This window comes from Pseudorasbora parva, chromosome 8 (genome assembly GCF_024679245.1).
Source record: "Pseudorasbora parva isolate DD20220531a chromosome 8, ASM2467924v1, whole genome shotgun sequence".
NCBI classification, from domain to species: domain Eukaryota; kingdom Metazoa; phylum Chordata; class Actinopteri; order Cypriniformes; family Gobionidae; genus Pseudorasbora; species Pseudorasbora parva.
Genome location: NC_090179.1, coordinates 22,938,477 through 22,964,213, shown reverse-complemented (window position 1 = coordinate 22,964,213; position 25,737 = coordinate 22,938,477). Strand labels below are relative to the sequence as shown.

Below are 25,737 nucleotides of genomic sequence, written 5' to 3'. Positions count from 1 at the left end.
CAAAGTTAACACGCAGACTAACCATTTAAGGAAAACAGTCTTAGACTATCAGGCCACTTTTACAATTGCATATCTTCAAAAGCATGCCTTCAAAATATAAAATGGATCTTGAAACTCTGGAACAATACTGTAAGTTATTTTTTAATACTTGGTAGCCTATTTTTTAATACTTGGGGTTTGTAGCTATATATTTAGGTATTGTATATGCTAATGGAAAATACAATTTGTTCATAACAAGTAATGCACTGTGACGACATGATTCTTTTACAGTTCACAGGGAAAGATCCTTCTGGAAGTTTTTTACAGTCATGTGTCTTCTGGTAATGTGTTGTCTGGTAAGTTCATTTATCACAACTGCATCTTATAAAATAGCAGTATTTTTTTACAGGCATCCTATTTTTCATATTTTAACCCATAATGCTTAATCAAACTAAATTAGCATATACAAAATATTGGGTATATTTTGGTCAAAACAATTTTGACCAAAATATTCTCCATGATACACCAAATAAATTATCTATATTAAGTAGCCTATAGACTGTTGGGTGTAAGTTAGTGGATTAAAAAAAAAATACTTCTCAGTGGACCTTTGTTGATAGAAAGGGTGGTAACACTTAAGAATAATGGTCCGTTATTAATAGATAACTATGCAGGAAGTAATGCAGAACTAATGCGTAGTGCCACATTAACACTTCAGCTACTACTATTAACTAATATAGAAACAAACGGAACTAACCAGTAAGTAATATTGAATTCAGGACTAAGATAGTTCCTTATTATGTAATTAATTGTTACTGAATGAGACGGGCGTGACCAATAACTAATAGGTAACAAGGAAAAATAAAGAATTACTAATTAATTACTAATCACCACATTAACAAGTCTGAGATGTGAGAAATTTTCTTTCCCTTTCGTTCAGTCACTTCGACGTAACGTCAGTGACCGACGAATGGGGGTTTCGCCTAGAAGCCAATCATCTTCGAGATCTTAGAAAGCGCCCAATGGCAGTGCCAATGCCATGGGCATGCAAAATTTGCATGCGTATCTCCGCCTACCCACCTGGGTATATAAGGAAGTAGCTGGCATGAATCGCATTATGTTTCTGCTTCGGAGCCAAGAGCATCTCTTCACTCCGGCAAGCCTGAATTCTGAAGTCCTCTCTTCAGTCTTTGAGACGAGCGGTTCTCCAGGGTGTTGGTGTAACGGCACGTTCCAGCGATCTCACATTGCCTGCCTGCTGATCTGTGCAGTGATCTGCAACAGCTGTGTGTGTTTTCCCTGGGCGCTTCGGCACTCTGCAGAGCTTCCTCTCACAAAAAGAGCTTGCGTGTGGCACGTCTTTTTCAAGACGGGTTGCCCGCGCACTTCCGGGTGCGGTCGATATCTGTTGCTGTCTTTGGGACGCATTCACTGCTCGACGTGTTTGGGCCCAGCATGTTCGGACAGTGTTTGTGGATGTGCTGTGTTCCCTCTGTGGGAACATGACCATCGCGATGTTGTGGTCGAGACTCAATGATCTCTGTAAAGAGAGAGAGTCCCCTCTGCCACACCCCGATCTACCATCTCCGAGAGAGGTGGTACTTTGGCTGGTGGCCAGGGTGACCTGAGGGCGGTGCTGTGGTATTAAGAACCCCGACGATCATTCCTCGGGCCACTCCCGCCCTCTTGCACATCGCTTCCAGTGAGTGTTGGACTGAAGCAGCGGGACCGTCTGCTGACGCCCCGTTCGTTTCTTTCATACTCCAGATAGCGGCGAGAGGTCGATTGCCGCATCTCAAGGTGGGCTAGAGTCCTTTGGGGATGACGATTCGGCTATGCTCTGCCTCCGGGTGTGGTAGCACTGTAGAATCTGACCTAGAGTGTACAGCCATGTTATCTCGGGCAGCCACGAGCCTCGGGCTGGTGTGAATCTCCACCCTGTCAAGAGTGCTCGCGGTTGGGCGATTGGTTTTTGGAGGTGGCACCTGACAGCTGCGGGCCCCGCCCCCAATGCCATTTCGCTCCCGAGATGCATGAGGAGTGCACGCAGTCCGGGAGATCTCCGGGTCTTCCCGCGACCGTTTGGTGGCCTCCTCCGCCTTCTCTGCCCTCGAGGGGTCGCGGCCTAAGGGTACACTGGGGTCCCTCCCCCTCAGTCAGGTGCTCTGTTGCGCACTACGGTGTCCACTGAGTGCTTTGACTTGACGCGGTGAGGCTATCCTAAGCGCCCTCCCAAGCCTGCTGGTTCGTCTACTTCGGTGGCGTAGTCCAGCAGTGCTATGGGGTAAGCTGCCGCCCCGATGCGTATGCACGAGGACAGAGCTGATCCAGGGCTTACGAGCCCCCTCGCAGAGCAGACCCCAGTGGAACGCGAGTCCTTCCCTGGTCTCCTCTGTCAGGGCGCAGTCGTTACCAGTGCCTCGACACCGGGCCGCTATGCCACCCGAGTCCGGGCCGGTAACACTGCCTCGAGAAAGGCGTGCCGCCACCGATCCCGCCCAGCGCGGCATAGGTGACCACACGCCCCCTGGGTCAGGAGATGTCCACAGCTGTGGTCCGGGAAAGACAACTGGCCTTACTTGGTCGATGTGGGACGGCTGAGTGAGCCCGCCTCCTCAGCTCGCCCATATCCCAGGCCGGCCTTATCGGCGGCACGGTCAGGGACTGCGCCCAACAGTTCTTGGCTGTCCCCAGAGGCAGACTGAGGCCATCTGCCCTGGCGGCCCGCTGCTGCACCTAAGCGCCGCCGGCACAATTGCCTCAGCCTCCTCGCCGCCAGGGCGACTTCCTGCGACCCCCTCCCGCGTGGCCACAGCAGCAGCCTTCACCCTGGCCACGTCACAGGGCGCGCTGCAGGAAGCCGTCCCAGTCCGCGCCAGCCCGGCAGCCTGCTGAAAATAAGGCCAGCGGCGCTCCGGACGCGGACAGCTCTGGGATGGACAGTTCTTTCATGGGATGGTGGCAGGTCCGCCCCTTCCCCCGGTGGAGGGCCGGGGGAGAATCCTTTGTCCAGCTGCTGGCCCACGGGTCAGCAGCAACCTTTGCAAGAAAGAACTGATTAACCCATCCCTGAGCACCCAGAGACCGGTGACGGCAGTGTGCGCCGCCCCCGGGCCACGCCGCTCTCGTCCCTCTCTGTCGCCAGCCCCCTCTCAGAGCAGACCCCAGTGGAACGCGAGTCCTTCCCTGGTCTCCTCTGTCAGGGCGCAGCTGTTACCGCCGCCCTGACACCGGGCCGCTATGCCACCCGAGTCCGGGCCGGTAACGCTGCCTTGCTGCCCCACCGAGGGTACGCCGGTGCTCCGCGTGACCCCGTTGGTACACTCCCTGGGAGCGTGGCTACAGCTGCCGGGACTGTCCCGCTGGGTCGCACGGACCATCCGGCTCGGCTACGCGATTCAGTTCGCGCGAGCTCCTCCCCGCTTCCGGGGTGTCTGGTACACCATGGTGGGGTCCAATGCCCCAGTCATGCGTGCGGAGATCGCGACCCTACTGGCGAAGGGTGCGGTCGAGCTCGTCCCTCCAGCCGAGATGAAGTCCGGCTTCTACAGCCCTTACTTCATTGTACCGAAGAAATCCGGTGGGTTACGACCGATCCTGGACCTTCACGTCCTGAACCGATCCCTGTACAGGCTTCCGTTCAGGATGTTGACTGCGAAAGCCTTTTCGAATGCGTTCGTCCATGCGATTGGTTTGCAGCGATCGACCTGAAGGACGCGTACTTCCATGTGTCCATCCTTCCGCGACACAGACCGTTCCTACGGTTTGCGTTCGAAGGGCGGCATATCAGTATGCCGTACTACCATTCGGGCTAGCTCTGTCCCCTTGCGTCTTCACGAAGATTGTCGAGGCAGCCCTTGCGCCACTCAGGCAACAAGGGGTTCGCATCCTGAACTATCTCGACGACTGGCTCATACTGGGCCACTCTCGGGACCGGGTGTGCGAACACAGAGACCTGGTTCTCCACCACTTAGCTCGTTTGGGCCTTCGGGTCAACTGGGAGAAGAGCAAACTCTGCCCAGTGCAGAGGATCTCTTTTCTCGGTATGGAGATCGACTCGGTCGCCATGTGCGCGCAGCTTACCGGCTTGCGCGCGCAGTCACTGCTGACTTGCCTCAGGCAGATAGAGAGCAAGCGTGTGGTTCCACTGAAACTATTTCAGAGGCTCCTGGGGCATATGGCATCTGCAGCCGCGGTGACGCCGCTCGGATTGCTTCATATGAGACCGCTTCAGCACTGGCTTCGCGATCGAGTCCCAAGATGGGCATGGCAGTCTGGCACGCTCCGGGTCCCAGTGACTCAGGCCTGCAGAAGCAGACACTCACCCAGTGGTCGAACCACAGCTTTCTACGGGCAGGTGTGCCCTTAGAACGAGTTTCCCGACATGTTGTTGTGTCAACAGATGCGTCCACCACGGGTTGGGGTGCCATGTGCAATGGACATGCAGCCACCGGCTCTTGGTCAGAGAGCCAGAGCCGCCTGCATATCAATTGCCTCGAGTTGCTGGCAGTTCGGTTCGCCTTGCACCGCTTCCTAGCGTTGTTGAAGGGCCAACACGTTCTGGTCAGATCAGACAACACGGCCGTAGTAGCGTACATCAACCACCAGGGTGGTCTACGCTCCCGCCGCATGTCTCAACTCGCCCGCCATCTCGTCTTATGGAGTCAGAAGCGCCTGAGGTCCCTTCGTGCGGTCATTATCCCGGGGATCCTGAACCGTGCAGCCGACGAGCTCACGGGTTCAGCCTATCCCTGGGGAGTGGAGTCTCCATCCCCAGTCGGTCCAGCTGATATGGGATCAGTTCGGGGACGCACAGGTAGATCTGTTTGCCTCCCACGACTCGTCCCATTGCAGCCTGTACTTTCCCTGACCGAGGGCACGCTCGGCACTGACGCACTGGCGCACAGCTGGCCGCAGGGCCTACGCAAGTATGCGTTTCCCCCAGTGAGCCTTCTTGCATGTGTTCTGTGCAAGGTCAGGGAGGACAAGGAGCAGGTCATCTTGGTCGCCCCGTACTGGCACGGCCGGACCTGGTTCCCAGAACTAGTTCTCCTTGCGACAGCCCCTCCCTGGCCAATTCCTCTGAGACAGGATCTACTCTCTCAGAGACGGGGCACCCTGTAGCACCCGCGTCCCGATCTTTGGAACCTCCACGTGTGGCTCCTGGACGGGACGCGGCAGGTTTGAGTACCCTACCAGCTCCGGTGGTGGCTACCATCACTTCCGCTCGGGCCGAGTCCACGAGACGGGCCTAGGCGTTGAAGTGGAACCTCTTCGTCAATTGGTGCTCTTCTCGCCAAGAAGACCCCTGGAAGTGCCCGATCGGGTCTGTGCTCTCTTTCCTCCAGGAAGGGTTGGATCGAAGGCTGTCTCCATCCACCCTGAAGGTTTATGTGGCCGCTATTGCCGCCTACCATGACCTCTTGGACGGGAAAACGGTAAGTAAGCACGACCTGGTCATCAGGTTCCTGAGGGGTGCGAGGAGACTACATCCTCCTCGTGCTCCTCTCGTACCCTCTTGGGACCTCTCAGTAGTTCTAAGTGCTCTGCAGAGGGCCCCATTGAGCCTTTGCGGTCAGTAGATGTTAAGTTCTTGTCTATGAAGACAGCGCTCCTGACCGCATTGGCCTCCATCAAGAGGGTAGGGGACCTGCAGGCATTTTCGGTTGACGAAGCGTGCCTGGAATTCGGGCCGGCTGACTCTCACGTGATCCTGAGACCCCGGCCTGGATATGTGCCCAAGGTTCCCACCACTCCGTTCAGAGACCAGGTGGTGAACCTGCAAGCGCTGCCTTTGGAGGAGGCAGACCCAGCCTTGGCATTGCTCTGTCCAGTACGCGCCCTTCGCGCTTACGTAGACAGGACGCAGTGTTTCAGGACCTCAGACCAGCTCTTTGTCTGTGATGGTGGGAAGCTGAAAGGGAAGGCTCTCTCAAAGCAAAGGCTGTCTCACTGGATAGTGGACACCATTGTTTTGGCTTACCAGCAGCAGGGACGCCCATGTCCCCTTGGGGTCAGGGCCCATTCCACCCGGAGTGTGGCCTCCTCTTGGGCTTTAGCACATGGCGCTCCGCTGACAGACATCTGCAGAGCTGCAGGCTGGGCGACACCAAACACATTCGCCAGGTTTTATAACCTCCGAGTGGAGCCTGTATCCGACTATGTACTCGCCTCTACAAGTGGCCGGTAATGGATTGGCTCAGGTGTCTTCGCTTGCTCGCCATTCCACTCCACGGACTGGATACGTGCGATATTCTTCTCAGGTGAGTTCCCCGAGAGCCCTGAGCTCCTCCAGTACTGACGACGCCGACGCCAGTAAGTCTGCCCTTAGCCCAGACACTCGTGTCCGGCCAGGTGCCCCATGTGCATGGTTCCCCTCCGGCGACCCCCACATGTGTATTTCCACCGTAAGCCTCCCTGAGCGGGTGTATTCCCTTGGCAACCTTGCCACCCCCTGGGGTTAAAAATCCAGTTACCCCAGTGATCTTCCGTATGCAGCCCCCCGGGGTCATACGTGTATTCCTAAGTCCTCCCTACGGGTAGGCATCTTGGCGCATATCTCCTCCTGGAATATGCCTCCCAGTGTACCTTGGTATTCCTGCGTTAAGTAGAGGCCTTTGACCGTCCTAACTGGCATCAGGGTTCTCACGCTTGCGCAGGGCACTGGAAGACATCCGAGTGGCGTTATTGCATTGGGACCCCCATTCGTCAGTCACTGACGTTATGTCGGAGTGACTGAACGAAAGGGAACGTAACGTCCCGCTGCCACTTCCGCTGTACCGCTGGAACGGCCGAGAGTTCAGTCTTGGCTCCTCAGCAGGTAACATAATGCGATTCATGCCAGCTACTTCCTTATATACCCAGGTGGGTAGGCGGAGTTACGCATGCAAATTTCGCATGCCCATGGCATTGGCACTGCCATTGGGCGCTTTCTAAGATCTCGAAGATGATTGGCTTCTAGGCGAAACCCCCATTCGTCAGTCACTGACGTTATGTCTCCGTTCCCTCCTCAGGGAACGAGGGTTACATACGTAACCGAGACGTTTTTTATTCTCAATGTGGTCATTAAATGTATCATCACTAATTACTTAAGTGTTACCTAGTCATTATGCAGGAACTTCTAGTGACCTGGACCATTATTTTAAAGTGGAAAACATTGTTAGTATATCACTAGTAGTTCTTAAAAATTGTCCTTTGTTACATTGAATAAAAGTCATAAAATGCACTCTTCAAGGACTACTGGTGATCTGGACCATTATTTTAAAGTGAAAAACGTCCCCGGTTACGTATGTAACCTTAGTTCCCTGAGAACAGGGAACGAGACACTGCGTCAGCTGACGCTACGGGGAACGCCTTCAGCGTGACAGGTGTCTGAAATCGCTATCAAATCACAATCCTACTGACCGTCGGCAGCGGGCCCGTGATGTCATCACTGATGTCCGTGATGTCCGTGATGTCATCACTGTGCGACCAGGAAGTATAAAAGGTCACCGTGCCAACATGACGCTGTCCGCTTCGTCTGAAGGGACTGTGGGCAGGCACACCTTGAAGCATGGCCATGTGACGCAGCGTCTCGTTCCCTGTTCTCAGGGAACTAAGGTTACATACGTAACCGGGGACGTTCCCTTTCGAATGGGAACTCGCGCTGCGTCAGCTGACGCTACGGGGAACGATATACCCATGCCGCGATGCTGAGGGGAGTGCACGCCCCTTACTGGCAGTGAGAACTGCCTGGACGAGTGTTCGCAGGAAGTCTGAACCACTCCCCCTCTAGCCACACAGGCTGCCAGTGACATCATTCCCTACGGTCATAGCCCAAGCTATATGCCTAAGAGAGAACCTAAACAAGTTTTAACTGAGGTTTCCTACTCTCGGCTTGCTCGAGGGCCTGGGACCTACTACTTCGAAGGAAGGAGTCCCTTAAGGGAATGTGGCTAGGGGACCCGAGGGCGCCCCAGCCGTCACTAATTCGGGAAAAACCTTCACCGAATGCCACCAGGGAGGCCTCACCTGGCGTCACTTCTGTGGGACACCCCAGCTTGGCCAACCCTGTCTGTTAAAACAGAGCCTCCGGACATCGCTCTTACTCATGAGCATCCAGACTGAGGGAATGCAAACTGGCAATGTCCTTCTCAGACCGGAACTTGGAGACGGGAATCCTGGAGAGCAGTACTCAGCTTAGTGCTTCTTACCCTTGCCATCGAGGGGAGTCTCTTCTGCTCGATCCTAGGATCTACTGAACACATTTATTACAGGGGTACTCAGGAGGCCTAAAAAAGGCCTATGGATTGATCTACCCGGGAGGCCCCGAGGGGGGCCTGCCCGTCTGATCAGACTCAAACTGCCGTAAGCTCACAGACGACCCTCAATGAAGGGAGCTCTAAAGCCAGCTTGGTAGGTAAACCATGCTGTAGGCTAGCCAGTCCCTGTCCTGAAGGGACTGCGCAGCAGAAACGGAGTCTCGTCGTTATAGGGCATGAGCTCGCCCTGAGTTATACCGGCTCAGGCCGGGACCCACCGGCGGGCAGCCGCTAGCTGTCAGCACAAAGCCAGTTATACGTTCCCGCTTAGGGGAACCGTTTCCCCTCCAGGGAGGCCCGGAGGCGCCTCTACCTGGCACCGTTAGTGCTAGCTGTTACGAGCCGCAGGAAGGTGGCTTTACTGGTTCCTCGGGGGGCCCATGAGGCTATAACGCCAGAAGCCACCCATGCTAATGGCTAGCTTGTCACCGAGACCTGGTCCGGGAATCCCCACCCAAAAAGGCCCAAAAAGGCCTGACAGCATAATACACTGGCCTACCGAGCGTCCCGGCTCGGGGGCTCACCCTCAGGCGGCCTGGAGAGGCCTGCTACCTGCCAGCCAAAGTGCAAACTGTCGGGAGTTGCTGTGTTCCCGGGGGAGTTCCCTATTAGATTGGTGACAGTCGGTGCTTATCCAATGGCAAATCCCACCGGAAACCCCACAGGGCCAGGAAACGACCTTAGGACGGCCTGAAGCGGCCTGCCCCTGATAGCAGACCATGCTAGCCGCCTGGCTAGCACCCACGCACACTGTTACAAGACCTGGGAACCGGGGCTCACCCTACAGGAGGCCTAAAGCGGCCTAGATCCTGTCAACCAATGGTCGGAACCCTAGGTCACCCCCTCAGGGGACGCCATCTGAGGCGTGCTGAAACTCAGCGAGCCCTCAAAGTCGGGTTGAGAGTGGCTGTCTGCTGGCTGATGAGGACTGGATATCCAGTCACTACCTGGGGACTCATCCCCAACTGCGGGGAAGCCGGATAGGGATACAAAGCTCCTGCGGGACTACCGACAGGAGCCCGGGGCAACTGCCAGGGCGATATGCCACCGCGAGATGCCACCGCCATCCCATCAACAGCCTAGGCCAACTTGATGCACTAGCATCGGTCTGATAATCCCACAAACAACGGCCCTAAAAAGGCCTGGGACAGACCTTACTGCAGTTCATGCGCTAGCCTAACCTCACATATTCATCTAGATATACTTTAATGGTTTCGACGGCAGGGCTGGAGCTCTTAGTGTCGATGGCCGCCCGGACGCGAGATAGTTCGCGAACGTTTCGTCGATGGGCGGCATCGACACATACCCTGCCTTGGCCAATCCCTCGACATCAGCGAAATTAAAACGCTGATGTCGATGGATTCGCGCCGAGAAGGGTTTCTTCCATGCCCCCACGACCTGCTCGTGAAGGTCGGGGAGGAATGGAAGGCTCCCGGGAGCTGGGCGGCTATGGTCGGGGAGAAACCGATCGCCCAATCTGTCAGGGCGGGCGGCCTCTCCCCTGGCTCTCTGCCACGGCAGCTGAAGTCTCAGCGCTGCGCGCCCCATCACATCTAACAACTCCCCATACACGGGGCAGGATGGCTGGGAGGATTCAGCCTCAGCTTCATTTTCCTCATCCACAGCCATCTTCTGATCGACCGGAAAAGCACGGGCTGACGACGAGGAGTCTCCATCCGACTCCTCCTCCGTCAGCCTGCACTCGCGACCTGGCTGATCGTCCGCGAGAACTGTGCTCTCCAGACGATGAGCCAGGTCCATCTGGGAGCCCCAGGACAGTGCCTCACAGCTGACGGAATAAAATATATTTGCATCCTCTTTTTTTCTGCAGCTAGGGACTCGATAGTGCCGCTCAGAGGGCAAAAGTTCAAACTCTGTTCTTAGGGGATGATCCTGTGAATGAGCTATGACTCTTAACTTTCCTCTGGACCTGTTTTATATATAACTCCCCAGGTTGAGCCTGACTTCTCCTGGAAATCTTGCTCGCCACTTTAACCAGACTACCAAGTCTGTTTTTATTTGTCAGAGAGAGGCTTCCAAACCAAGCAGCTATACAAAAAGATAAAACCGATTCAATAAACGAACGATAAAACAGAGTCATAATTTCTGAAGAAACATTAAAAGTGTTAATTTTCCTAAAAAAAGTAGAGTCTTTGTTGGATTTTCTTTGAGACCACGTCAACCAAAGGTTCAAAACAACGTTTGTTGTCTAAAATGACTCCAAGATATTTGTATGTCTCAATGACACGAGCTCAATGTCCATGCCTTTAATAACCGTGACTGTAAAGGGAGGTGGTGTTCTCTGAAAGTCAATGACCATGTCCTTAGTTTTAGATACATTCAACTTTAAAAAGGAACTATTGCACAACTCTACAAAGTCACTGAGGACTGCATGGTCCCGCTCATTCCCTGATAGCAGGCTGACAATGACAGAATCATCAGCAAACTTATTTATCTATCCTGGTACAAACTGCGACACTGGTTTGTGTACAGGAGAGGAGATAGACAGCAAACCAGTGCTGGGAGAACCAGTGGATGTAAAAGTGACTTTAGAAAGGGTGCTGTTGGCCCTCACACTCTGGGATCTATCTGTTAAAAAATCCAATAACCAGCCAACCAAATACAAATCAAGGTTAAAATCTGCAATCGGTCTCTTAGCGAGCAGAAAGGGCTGAATGTTGTTAAAAGCAGAAGTAAAATCAACAAATAAAAGTCTGACATGAGTCTTTGCTCTATCCAGATGGCTAAAAATAAAGTGTAGTAGTTTGATAGTCAGTTTGAAGTTTGTGTGTTTTAACGTGTGTGTGTCTGGGTAGCATGTGTATAAATGTATTGATACATGCACAGGTCCAAGGGCTCGATGTTTGCAAGCACATATGCTCATATGTGTACATGAACATAATGAACATGCTCCTGAAAACTAAATTGTTCTGTTATTTTCAGTCTCTCCCATTCACTTTCAATGGTCGGCTATTGTGACCATTTTTGACCATGCCTACTCTCAGATAAATGAGGCCCACGATTAATCAGAAGCAAACAGAAATATAAAACCAGTCCTAATTGAAAGAGAACAAGTTGACAAAAAGATTGAATCCAAGATTGGGTGAAAATATGGTATAATGAGTGATTTATAACGTACCAGAGGCAGAGATACACTCATCAATCCCATTTCTCCCAGACAAAGAATGTCAAGCCCTTGGCTTAGGCTACAGACAGCACTGTATTCTCCTGTGACCAATGGTTTGTCTGTATGTGTATTCAGAGGCAGTGAGCAACGGCCTTTCAATATTATAATAAACAACTTCATTAATGCGCGATAAAATAATTGTCGGCGTTAATTAATAAATGCGTTAACGCGATAATAACGCGCTAACTTGCCCAGCCCTAATATATATATATATATATATATATATACATATATATCTCAATTGCTGTGTTTCACGCATAATTCAGAACCAGGTTGCACCTGATGGCGTTTGGCTTAAGTAGATGGTGGGTGGAGTCTACCTATTTGTGGATTTGTGTGAGCCTAGATGCTAGAAATGTTTTAAAATACAATCGCTGTGCTACTGTGCAAGAAGAGATGCACCAATGCAGAGGAAGCGATCAACAAATGCACAGGAAGCAATTCACAAATGAATACAAGGCAGAGTTGTGTTTCTGACATAAAAATATATGTGTGGATTTTTTTTTGTTATTCACAAATGTCATTGTATTTATTTGTGAATCTAATACATTTTTGTGAAACTCCTGCATACATTCATGGATCTCATTCTATTTATTCGTGAATTAATTTAATTGTTGTTAATCTCTTTACATTTATTTGTGGATAACAATCTATTTGTTTGGAATAATGCAACAAAAATACTCCCATACTATAGTGTCAATGTTATGATGAAGCATTTCCCCTTCTTAGGGAACCTAGATGCTTAGTAGTAGTGTATGTTGTAGTCAAGACAACCTAAACCTAAGCCAAGACCAAGACTTTGAAGGGCCGAGACCGAGTCAAGAACAAGACCAGTGCAAGTCCCCACACTTATGACATAATGTGTAATATGCATATGATTGGCACTTCTCTCATATGTGTGGGTGTGTAAGTGTACTATGAGATAAGTTTTGATCAAATAATCAAAAGGCAGCTATGTGGGAATTAATCTTTTTCTTTTTTAAAAACTTTTCGTCAGTGAGAACCGTTGAAGACGACGTGTCCATATTGTTTACAGTCTATGGCGGACATAAACACAAAAATGACCTGTACAAAACTTTTGATTAATAACAATCTTTTGTATTTGCAGGTTATGTGGTCTTATATAGGTAATGAGAAGAAGAAACACCCTCTACCCAACTTTTTGTCTGTGCACTTTACAGGACTCAAAACAAACTCCACTTCTCCTTCAGTGTTCAGTACAGAAGAGTCAAGCTCATTTTATTCTGAATTGGGAATCAATTTAGATGACTACTCCAGGTTACAGAGAGCTGTTTACTGGGCTGGACCTGACAGAGCAATCACAAGTATGTCCATGACTACTAGTCCAGACAACACTAAATTCATCATTCAGGACCTGAAAGAGAACTATCAAATTGGTGAGGAGCTTTATGTTACTGTGCACGCAAAGGATTTTGACAACAAATTAAAGCACTATGGAGGCGACTTTTTTCAAGCCAAGCTATTCTGGTCTAAAACTAAGGTCAGTTATTGTACACATTGGATTAAAACCCCTTGCCTGTTATATTTATCTACCTGGGTCAGAGTTATGCTGAAAATGTACCTCTGTCACAGGCCAGTGTTTTTGGGGAGGTGGTGGATCTGCTCAATGGCTCCTACTCTGTACGTTTCCTCTTGCCGTGGGTCGGCGAGGCACAGGTGGCTGTGCGTCTAATTCACTCCAGTGAAGCTGTGCAGGTCCTGAAGTATCACAGAGATACTGACTCTGACAGAGTGTTCTTTAATGGATATTATGAGGGACCAGGACCAATTAAGACCAGGATAAGTGAAACAGTAAAGTGTAATGTAAAGTGGGACAAGAATGGCCTAGAACAAATGGGAACAGAAGACTGCTGCTGTGACTACAAAGATCCCCGAACCGGAGAAACTTGGCGCTGCCAGAGACCCAAATCGCTGCCATGCAGTGCCCTTGTGTACCACTCTATGGGTGGTTATAAAAACCGCCTGACTGATGAGGAGAAAATGCTTATGTAAGATTAAAGAACTCTTGATTGACTGTGAATTTTATTTATTTGATGCAATGATGGAAGGAATTATAACAATCATGTCTTTTGCAGGGAGCAAACTAACAAAGGTATCAATGGAGATGAAAGAATCATCAACATTTTTAATTCCAATGGAAATGGAAATATTGGTATGTTGGTCAATAGTTTAAAGAATAATCCAGTGATGCTGGGAAATGTGTTGCACATAATTAATTTTCTGACATTTAGACAATGCAAATCATAAACTCCTTTGCAAATATTTCTGAAAACATTTGACACAGAACTTACATTGATTTGTCTTGCAGATGTTACAGAGAAATGTCGTCCTGGTTTGCACACTCCAGTTCCGGCTGGCTTTTACCTGAATGATGTGTGGACATCATTTGTCTGCAGCACCCGCCATTTTACAACCCAAACAACAACAGACTGCCTGAAAGACAAACACATCTACATGATGGGAGACTCTACTATGAGGCAGTGGTTTGAGTTCTTTGTGAAAGCAGTACCAAGTGAGATGTTGAGAGTTGCTTATTTGTTCATTATAATTGTGTAATTTATTATAATTATATGTACACTGTGTAGACAGTAATTGCGGATCTGTTTTTCAGCCCTGAAGCAGATGAACCTGCATGTCCAATATCAGTCAGGGCCGCTCCTAGCAGTGGATGTGGCGAACAACATTGACTTACACTGGAGGGCTCACGGCGTTCCTTTGCGCACTCTGAAATCAGCAGTTGCTGATCTGCACTATATCAGTAATGAGATCGATGACCTGGCTGGAGGATCTCACACAGTCATTATGTTTAATCTGGGGCCCCATTTCACCACATACCCTCTGGATTTCTTCACCCATAGAGTGTTGAGGATCCGCAAAGCTGTTCTAGCATTGTTACAGCGGGCACCTGATACTACTGTTATAATCAAGACTGTCAACACTGGCTATAAGGTAACAATATAGGCCTTTATTAAACTTTAAAAGGGGAAGCTTCGAATAGTAGCGTAATGTAAATTCTTGCCCTTAAAAGATGGGTCAGTACCCAGTTTATTTGGGCCAGCTTGCATTTAACATTTCTCAATGTTAAGTGGTCTCTTCATTTTTTTCAGAGCTGTAAATATATATATATATATATATATATATATATATATATATATATATATATATATATATATATATATATATATATATATATATATATACACACACCCAAAGGATTATTAGGAACACCATAATACTGTAATACTGTGTTTGACCCCCTTTTGCCTTCAGAACTGCCTTAATTCTATGTGGCATTGATTCAACAAGGTGCGAAAGCATTCATTAGAAATGTTTGCCCATATTGATCTTGCAGTTGATGGAGATTTTTGGGATGCACATCCAAGGCACGAAGCTCCCGTTCCACCACATCCCAAAGATGCTCTATTGGGTTGAGATCTGGTGACTGTGGGGGCCATTTTAGTAGAGTGAACTCATTGTCATGTTCAAGAAACCAATTTGAAATGATTGTGACATGGTGAATTATTCTGGTGGAAGTAGCCATCAGAGGATGTGTATATGGTGGTCATAAAGGGATCGACATGATCAGAAACAATGCTCAGGTAGGCCGTGGCATTTAAACGATGCCCAATTGGCACTAAGGGGCCTAAAGTTTGCCAAGAAAACATCCCCCACACCATTACACCACCACCATTTTAGTGATTTGTTCATTCCAGTGTTTGTTTTGCTTTAAAACATGAGCTCTGTGTCGTATTCTGCGATTGTTTCTGAAGAGCGCAATTGTGGTGTCATACAGTATAAGCGCATGAGAATCTGTTGATACACAGAGAATGTGTGCGCCCGATCTCACGCAGCATTCATTCATTACATTCGCGTTGTTTTCCACACACACTGAGGAAGAATAATGTTTGATTTGTCATGTTTGAACATTAGTGATGACCGGTTCGAACCGAGATATCAAAACTGTTAACAAGGGGCGGTGGAAACCGTACACCCCTCACAGAGCGAGTCGGGCTTTTACAGTCGTTACTTCCTTGTACCAAAAAAGGACGATGGTCTCAGACCCATCCTAGACCTCAGACATTTGAACAAAGCCCTTATGAAGCGCCCGTTCAGAATGTTGAGGACAAAACAAATCCTCGCGCACATTCGCCCGGGAGATTGGTTTTTCACTGTGGATCTAGAGTATGCCTATTTCCACATACAGATAGCCCCTCATCACAGGCTATTCTTGAGATTCGCCTTGGAGGGGAAAGTATACCAATACAAGGTGCTACCCTTTGGTCTATCTCTAGCTCCCCGCACGTTTACGAAGTGCATGGAAGCGGCGCTAACACCGCTGAGGCTTCGGGAAATGAGAATCCACAATTATCTCGACGACTGGCTCATAATAGCTCAGTCAGAGATACAATTACTAAACCACAGATCTTGGCTTCTCAACCATTTGCAATGCTTGGGCCTCAGAATCAACATAGCAAAAAATATACAATTATATAGTTGTATATAATGTCCTTCCTAATTGGAATGCTAGGAGCTTAATAGCAAATGGGCAAGAATTTAAAAAATATATAGCAGAGATGGGAAAATCACATGGTTAACATGTGTTAAATAGCTCCTTGGGTTTTAAGATTAATGGATGTAGTAGAGAGGAAGGATAGAGGAAATGGAAGAGGTGGGGGTGTGCAACATTTATCAAAGAAGGAATAGCATTTAAAAGAGTATATGGAAATAGTAATACAGAGTATGTTAATATAACAATAATGGGAATACAAGAGGTAATCAGAATTACACATTTTTATAATCCATGAACTGAAAAAAAAGGTGTTGGATTTACATGATTTAATCATGTACATCGGTTCCACATGAATCAATTAAGCTAAACAAACATAATGTGTTCACATAACTTCAACATCATTGAATTAAATAATTTTTAAGTAACCCAATTAAGAAATCTCAAAATTGATTTTAATATGGCTTCCTAACAACAGTGGTATGCTTAGGAGGCCTTGAGACCCTGACTCTTTTATAAAATCACACGTTTATTTTGTTGTTGTATATTTTTGTGGTTACTTGACTGATTTATAAGACTGTACTAACAAGCTTTGATTCTGTTAATCAGCAATAGCACATATTGAACATGTCAAGTGCTATGAAATCCCCTTTAATGGCATGTTCTGTCTCAGCCCACAGCCTAAGCAATCGCTTCGCTCTTCTCCAATATGGCAACCCAGTATAATTTAAATCGTTTTAATTATTCCAACATAATTAAACATTAAATAACATAATGTTTTCTCATCCTTATTTAATTTTACCCATAAAACACATAAAATAACACTTAAGTTCAACAATTTTACTCTGCTTGTCAAGTTCCATGCAAAGCATGCTGGGAACTACAGTTTCAGCAAAAATCATGTTCGAGTACTTGATTGGTTCACATTCACCCCAAATAATGTAATCTAGTAGATTGCACATTTAAGATAATTACTTTAATCGAAAGCAACAAATTTGCTTTTTTTTGAGAAACACAATTTTGTTGCGTAGATCGCAAATAAAAATATTACATAAGTTGGACAAAGTGTGTTTTCCTTTTTTTAGTGTGTAAAGAATTAAGTAATAATATATTAGAAAAAATTATGGGTGATACACAAGGTAAGATTATTATATGTGGGGATTTTAATGCTTTAATTTTAATTATGCGGTAGCAAAAAGACAGATAATAATGGGGAAATAGTAGACAGTTTTATAGAAGAACATTCATTGGTGTCGATGAGTTTGTTGAAAAAGTTAAAAAGCCTTTATTTTTTTATGGCTTAAACATTTAAAAAATTGGTGTCAGGTACACCTACACGTTGCGGCTTTACATGCCTTCATTAGGGTTTGTATCTTTTCATACACACCCTGACGAAGGCATGTAAAGCCGCAACACGTAGGTACCTGTCACCAATTTTTACATTTTTAAGCCATGAAAAAATAAAGGGTTTTTAACTTTTTCAACACACCCATCGAGTGCCTTTGACTACTTTTGCTTCTGAACTTAATTATCCCACACAACCAAAGACCACAGAGATTTTACACCCTATGCAGCACTTCTTGCATTCCTTGCTTTGAAACATTCATTATGTGTGTTTGATGGTAAACCAACAAGGATGGATATAATGAAAAAAATAGATACATACACACATACAGGCATACTTTGATTCATGAGAGCCTTAACAGGCACCCATACCAATGTTTCCACAAATATGATTGATATCTGACCAAGCTGCACCCAGGGCTTGTGAGCATCATTATAATACAGTTTTGAGACTCGTCAAGTCGGGACATGAACTGTATTGCTTACAGTTAGATACACAGAGTGATTGCCCTGACAGATAAAACCAGCCCAGGCTCATTGGAAATATGTGACTCTGCCTACATTTTTGAGGCGATAAGTGTTAATATATTTTCTCCATTCCCAGACTGATCTCATTGAATGGCATATGTATGACACACCAATTTGTATGCCATTTTGGCATGCTATCAAGACGCATAATCGCTTGTTTATAAACGCCATTACATTCTATCCCCCTACACTGCCCCTACCCCTAAACCTAACCATCACACACACATCCGCACACACACAGCCCTTAAACCTACCCATCATAAGAAACATTCTGCATTTTTACATATTCAAAAAAACAATTTAGTATTTTTATAAATCCATTTTGAAACATTTTGAACACGTAACTCAATCCCTTCCCTAAACCTACCCATTTGTGTATTATGAAAAACAGGATATAACAGGCTGATACGACTGCATGCATAATTTATTCAGAAAGTACAAATAGACAAACGATTGATTTGGGTGAAGAAAATCCCCAAAAGCGATCAGTAATGTCGAGTCCATCCGCCAAAGATTAATAATACATTTCAAATATTGCCGCCGGAAGGAACGTCACGTCAGCTTTGACAGCATTGGCTGTCGTGTGTCTCGTGACCAATTGCATCATTACGTCAGCTTTGTAAAATGTCATTTGCTCTCGTGTGTCTCGCGACCGATTGCGTCATTCTAAACTTGCCCTGTGTATCTAGAAATATTCAACTAGAAATATTCATTCTGTGAGATCAGGTTGGCGCGTGTATGTTTACGCGAAGTCATGATGTCATGTTGCGCATCTGGAATGGAGAAAAAATATTACCACTTAGCCTCCGGTGGACGTTTCACCCAAAAAGTGCAGGTAAACGTAACTGGAGGTACATATTTCGGGTGTTACATATCAATACAACACTCTTGTTTGCATTTTACTGTGCATCAAACTCAACCCAATACTCAGAGCATATATCGAACAGCTGCAGAAACCCAACAGTGCTGGGGGACATAATAGCCAAATCGTCTGCATACATCAGATGGTTTGACAGAGCGTTCCCTATGAGACAACCTGTCTTACACTTCCCCAACTGTTTCAACAGGTTGTCCTGTATAGGATTAACAGGGCTGGAGACAGAACCTCCACTGCTCTGCTATATTGTCTGCACCAGATACCCTTTCAATGTGGCATGGCAGTACTGCTTTGGCCCTATTTGTAGCTTTTACCTTTTTCCAGAACTCAGTGACATTATTACCAAGCACGTTTTCAGCCATAGAATGAGCTCTTAAGGCTTGCTCATGATTCCCAATGAAGCGCACTGCATATTTATATCTGGCATTGGTAAGTTTCTTGTGCTCTAAGTCTTGCCCCTGTCTGGGTCTACCAGCTATAACGTCTCGGTTATGTATGTAACCCTCATTCCCTGAGGAGGGAATGGAGACGTAACGTCAGTGACTGATGAATGGGGGGTTTCGCTTAGAAGCCTATTATCTCCAAGACTAGAAAACACCCAATGGCAGTGCCAATGCCATGGGCATGCGAGATTTGCATGCGTAACTCTGCCTACCCACGTGGGTATATAAGGAAGTAGCTGGTATGATCGCATTATGTTTTACCAGCTGAGGAGCCAAGTTGAACTCCGTTCCAGCGGTACAGCGGATGTGGCAGCGGGACGTTACGTCTCCGTTCCCTCCTCAGGGAACGAGGGTTATATACGTAACCGAGACTTTCCCTTTCCTTCAGTCACTCCGACGTACCGTCAGTGACTGACGAATGGGGGTCCCAATGTAATCAAGCCACTCGGCTGTCTTTCAGTGCCCTGCGCAAACGTGAGTGCCCTGATGCAAGATAGGAAGGTCAAAGGCCTCCACTTAATGCAGGAATACCATGGTACACTGGGAGGCATATTCCAGGTGGAGATATGCGCCATAGTGCCTACCCTTAGGGAGGACTTAAGAATACATGTATGACCCGAGGGGGCTTCATACGGAATATCACTGGGGTACCAGCCGCAGGTGGATTTTTAACCCCAGGAGGTGGCAGGCCTGCCAAGGGAAGACACCCGCTCAGGGAGGCTTACAGTGGAAATACACATGTGGGGGTCACCGGAGGGGAACCATGCACATGGGGCACCTGGCCAGACACGAGTGTCTGGGCTGAAAGGAGCTCAGGGCTTTCGGGGAAGCTCACCTGAGAAGAATATCGCACGTATCCAGTCCGTGGAGTGGAATGGCGAGCAAGTGAAGACACCTGAGCCAATCCATTACCGGCCACTTGTAGAGGCGAGTACATAGTCAGATACAGGCTCCACTTGGAGATTGTAAAATCTGGCAAATGTGTTCGGTGTCGCCCAGCCTGCAGCTCTGCAGATGTCTGTCAGCGAAGCGCCATGCGCTAAAGCCCAAGAGGTGGAGTGTGCCCTAACCCCAAAGGGGCATGGGCACCCCTGCTACTGGTATTCCAAAACAATGGTGTCCACTATGCAGTGGGACAACCTTTGCTTTGAGAGAACCTTCCCTTTCAGCTTCCCACCATAACAGACAAAGAGCTGGTCTCAGGTCCTGAAACACTGTGTCCTGTCTACGTAAGCGCGGAGGGAGCATACTGGACAGAGCAGTGCCAAGGCTGGGACTGCCTCCTCCAAGGGCAGTGCTTGCAGGTTCGCCACCTGGTCTCTGAACGGAGTGGAGGGAACCTAGGGCACATATCAAGGTTGGGGTCTCAGGATCACGTGAGAGTCGCCCGGCCCAAATTCCAGGCACGCTTCGTCAACCGAAAATGCCTGCAGGTCCCCTACCCTCTTGATGGAGGCCAGTGTGGTCAGGAGCGCTGGCTTCATCAACAAGAACTTAACATCTACTGACCGCAAAGGCTCAAATGGGGCCCTCTGCAGTGCACTTAAAACCACTGAGAGGTCCCAAGAGGGTACGAGAGGAGCACGAGGAGGATGTAGTCTCCTCACACCCCTCAGGAACCTGATGACCAGGTCGTGCTTACTTACTGGTTTACCATCCAAGAGGTCATGGTAGGCGGCAATAGAAGCCACATAAACCTGGCGGGAACACCAGCTGACGAAGAGGTTCCACTTCAACGCATAGGCCTGTCTTGTGGCCCTAGCGGAAGTGATGGTAGCCACCACCGGAAGAGGTAGGGTACTGAAACCTGCCGCGTCCCATCGAGGAACCACACGTGGAGGTTCCAAAGATCGGGACGCGGGTGCCACAGGGTGCCCCATCTCTGAGAGAGGAGATCCTGTCTCAGTGGATTCGGCCAGGAAGGGGCTGTCGCAAGAAGTACTAGTTCTGGGAAACAGGTCCGGCCGTGCCAATACGGGGCGACCAACATGACCTGCTCCTTGTCCTCCCTGACCTTGCACAGAACTCGTGCAAGAAGGCTCACTGGAGAAACGCATACTTGCGTAGGTCCTGCGGCCAGCTGTGCGCCAGTGCATCCGTGCCGAGCGGGTCCTCGGTCAGGGAATAGTACAGGCTGCAATGGGACGAGTCATGGGAGGCATCAGATCTACCTGTGCATCCCCGAACTGATCCCAGATCAGCTGGAAAGACTGGGGATGGAGTCTCCACTCCCCAGGGATTGGCTGACTCCGTGAGAGCTCGTCGGCTGCACGGTTCAGGATCCCCGGGATATGGAAGCGGTGCAGGGCGAACCTTACTGCCAGCAACTTGAGGCAATTGACATGCAGGCAGAGCTGGCTCTCTGTCCAGGAGCCCGTGGCAGCATGTCCATTGCACATGGCGCCCCAACCCGTAGTGGAAGCATCTGTTGACACAACAACATGCCTGGAAACTGGTTCTAAGGGCACACCTGCCCGTAGAAAGCTGAGGTTCGACCACTGGGTGAGTGTCTGTCTGCAGGCCCGAGTCACTTGGACCCGGAGCATGCCAGACTGCCATGCCCATCTCGGGACTCGATCGCGAAGCCAGTGCTGAAGCGGTCTCATATGAAGCAATCCGAGCGGCATCACCGCGGCTGTGGATGCCATATGCCCCAGGAGCCTCTGAAACAGCTTCAGTGGAACCGCACTCTTGCTCTCTAACTGACGGAGGCAAGTCAGTAGTGACTGCGCGCACTCGCCGGTAAGCTACGCGCACATGGCGACTGAGTCAATCTCCATACAGAGAAAAGAGATCCTCTGCACGGTGCAGAGTTTGCTCTTCTCCTAGTTGACCCGAAGGCCCAGACGGACTAAGTGGTGGAGAACCAGGTCTCTGTGTTCACAAACCCGCTCCCGAGAGTGGCCCAGTATGAGCCAGTCGTCGAGTTAGTTCAGGATGCGAACCCCTTGCTGCCTGAGTGGCGCAAGGGCTGCCTCGACAATCTTCGTAAAGATGTGAGGGGACAGAGCTAGCCCGAATGGGAGTACAGCGTACTGATTTGCCCGCCCTTCGAACGCAAACTGCAGGAACGGTCTGTGTCGCGGAAGGATAGACACATCGAAGTACGCATCTTTCAGGTCGATCGCTGCAAACCAATCGCATGGACGAACGCATTCGAAAAGGCGTTTCGCATTCAACATCTTGAACAGAAGCCTGTAAAGGGATCGGTTCAGGACGCGAAGGTCCAGGATTGGCCGTAACCCACCGGATTCCTTCGGTACAATGAAGTATGGGCTGTAGAAGCCGGACTTCATCTCGGCTGGAGGGACGAGCTCGATAGTGCCCTTCGCCAGTAGGGTAGCGATCTCCGCATGCATGACAGGGGCATTGGGCCCCAGCATGGTGAACCGGATACCCCGGAAGCGGGGAGGAGCTCACGCGAACTGAATCGCGTAGCCGAGCCTGATGGTCCGCGCGACCCAGCGGGACAGTCCCGGCAGCTGAAGCCATGCTCCCAGGGAGTGTACCAACGGGGTTTTACGGAGCACCGGCGTACCCTCGGTGGGGCAGTGAAGCAGTGTTACCGGCCCGGACTCGGGTGGCATAGTGGCCCGGTGTCGGGGCACTGGTAACGACTACGCCCTGACAGAGGAGACCAGGGAAGGACTCACGTTCCACTGGGGTCTGCTCTGAGAGGGGGCTGGCGACAGAGAGGGACGAGAGCGGCATGGCCCGCGGGCGGCGCACACTGCTGTCACCGGTCTCTGGGTGCTCAGGGATGGGTATGTCAGTTCTTTCTTTAACCACAATAGGGTGCTGCCACCCCGGGGATATCACCTCCGAATAGCCCAGCTTGGGATATGGGGGCATCGAGGAAACAAGTCCGCTCGGCGTCCCGCATATCGGCCAGGTTGAGCCATAGATATCTCTCCTGGACCACGCATGTGGACATCACCCGTCCCAGGGAGCGCGCGGTAACCTTCGTCGCCCGGAGGGCGAGGTCGGTCGCGGCGTGCAGCTCATCTCTGAGCCCTGGGTCGGCTCCACCCTCGTGCATGTCACACAGCAACTTGGCCTGGTAGGCCTGAAGAGTTTCCATGGCATGCAAAGAAGCGGCAGCCTGCCCCACAGCTATGTAGGTCTTCGACACCATAGACGATGTGAATCTACAGGCCTTGGAGGGGCAAGCATGGCTGTCAGCTCCGGGTCCGACTCGGACAATGCTGGCACACCCAAAGGTGGCAGCACAGCCAAATCCTCATCCTCGGAGGACTCTAGCCCACCTTGCGATGCGGTCACCGACATCTGGTCATCCCCCGGAGCGCCGAACGAAACCCGCGGACCAGTCGAAACCGAGGCCGCAGGCTCCATCCCGACGCTTGCGGGTACCGGTGCAAAGGAGGGGGGTTACGTCAGAGTGACATATCGAAAGGGTACCCAGGCTCTATGAGCCGTCTTAGCGGCTTCTTGATGGTCAGCAACATACTTGGTCCAACCAGGCTTGGGATTCTTAGCCTTTCTGGAATGATTCTGTAAAGGTCTACTAGCCTGATGTATAGCGCTCACCATACTATTGTACATTTTACATCGGTCTTAACAGTGAATTTCATCATCACAGTTAATATTGTAAAAATAAAAAATAAAAATAAAAAATAAAATAAAATAGCATCCCTGGGTAGATGTACTTCCCTTAAGAGAACATCTGTCCTCCCACAATAAAATAAGACATCCTCTTTTGATAGTTTAGCCCAATTCACTTTAACCCCATTGACGCCAACTTCTATCGATCTGCTGCAGTCAGGTAGGTTATCAAAATTTATCGTCATAGAGACAGGTAAGTGATCAGTGGTAGTCAACCCATACAAAATTTAAACTATTTCCAGACTTTCAAGAGCATCAACTGTACAGATTACATAATCCAGCCAGGATGTTGTGTTCCATGCTTCACTGATGTAAGTATAACTATCTAAAGGCAGTAATTTCATGCTGGAGAGAACCAGTTTATTGTCATGACAGATCTGCACCAAGTGCTGACCAAAGATATATTTGTTATCAGAGATGTCTGCATTCAAATCACCCATCACAAATATATTTGCATATGTACATTCCTTAATGTAAGAGTTTAAAAATGCCAATCTATTCATGGAAGCTTCAGCTTAAGTTTTGCCAGGAAGACTTAATCACTTCGTCACTTATTAACCTAATCTCTGGCCAATCACGTCTTCATATTTTCTGTATAAAGGTCGTACTTACACATGTTTGAGTTCGCAGATGCCGATGCGACAATACAGCAGATGCCGATGCGACAATAGGCTGATGCCGATGCGACTATTCACCGCATGCTGACGCTCCAATCATGGCAGATGCTGACGCGACAGCTAGTTGACGATCCTAACGTCTCGTAGTGGTTGATCGAAGGCCCTACTATAAAGTAGCAATGTACAATACAGTGGTGTTCCATGTCAGCTATCATTTTGTTCCTTGGGCTGTCGCGGCAAAAGTCGCTCGTTCCTTAAGGCGAGCAATCTCGCCTTCAGATCAGACAATCACTTTCACGGAGGACTACTGGGCACCTTATCAAAGATACGGCTGAGGTCTTCATCACCATTCTGGTGTCATAACTACATCAGCATTCATCGCAGGGATATGGTTATGCTTGTCGATGGAAACTGGGTGTAGTATTTTTCTCTTGCTCATTTTTGTGCAAGCGTGATTAGAGCACACGCACGTGTATGGGACGCAGCACCTGCTCGTGCAACGCGATCGGTCATCATTGTTGTGGCTTGTTGTGTCGTAAACTAACCCTATAATACCTTGGAAATATTATGCACGGGCTATCATTAATAATAGTTTTGAACAGAACCGATGGCACAGCATATTAGCCTCTATCTTTCTCCTCACGGATGCAAGGTAGTCTCATGGGGTTTAAAGTAACATGCACCCATTTAATCGGGGCTTCACAATGAACTAAGTAAACTGAAGTGCTCAGTGTTATGAGATTGCTGAAGTAAATTAACATGTTAACGCGCTCTGAGTATTGTGTACAGTGTATTGATGGCTCATTAAATGCTGCTTTTTGTAAGCAGTGAGTTCGCCATACAACATACAACATATTAACCCTTAAATGCATACCTTGGGTCTTAGCGACCCGAGACGTCATTCACTACCCTGCTCCTTATTCATTTTTAAAGTTAGACATCAACTTCTTAGTATTCCTCAATCAATAAATTTTAAAATATATATAAAATAAAAAATAAATAAATAAATAATAATAAAATAATAATAATAAAATAATAATAATAATAATAATAATAATAATAATAATAATAATAATAATAATAATAATAATAAATAACCCGAGGTGTGTAAGATTGTACGTATATATTTTTGCACAATAATAAATTAATCTATAATGACGAAATACGGCGCAATTCACCTTTATTCCACAAGGTGGCAATGTCTTATACCCAATGATGAAGTGACATTTCACTCATAGTCACCTCTGACAGGAAACGAAACAATAATAATTATAAATCTGCAAACTTGAAATGGCTCAGTGATTTACAGCA

The 25,737-nt window shown here is 48.4% G+C and overlaps 1 protein-coding gene across 2 annotated transcripts in view; it reads left to right on the top strand.

Annotated features, from left to right (window-relative positions):
* Positions 1-25,737, top strand: part of LOC137084288 (NXPE family member 3-like) — a 35,399-nt gene continuing 9,662 nt past the window's right edge. The window contains exons 1-7 of one of the 2 annotated variants that reach the window (XM_067450430.1): positions 1-129; positions 271-335; positions 12,575-12,967; positions 13,060-13,475; positions 13,563-13,639; positions 13,796-13,999; positions 14,099-14,436. In XM_067450430.1, the coding sequence (XP_067306531.1) occupies positions 84-129; positions 271-335; positions 12,575-12,967; positions 13,060-13,475; positions 13,563-13,639; positions 13,796-13,999; positions 14,099-14,436 (1,539 nt within the window). In that variant the 5' untranslated portion in view covers positions 1-83. The remainder of the gene's footprint in view (positions 130-270; positions 336-12,574; positions 12,968-13,059; positions 13,476-13,562; positions 13,640-13,795; positions 14,000-14,098; positions 14,437-25,737) is intronic. The other variant, XM_067450431.1, reaches the window with a different exon arrangement.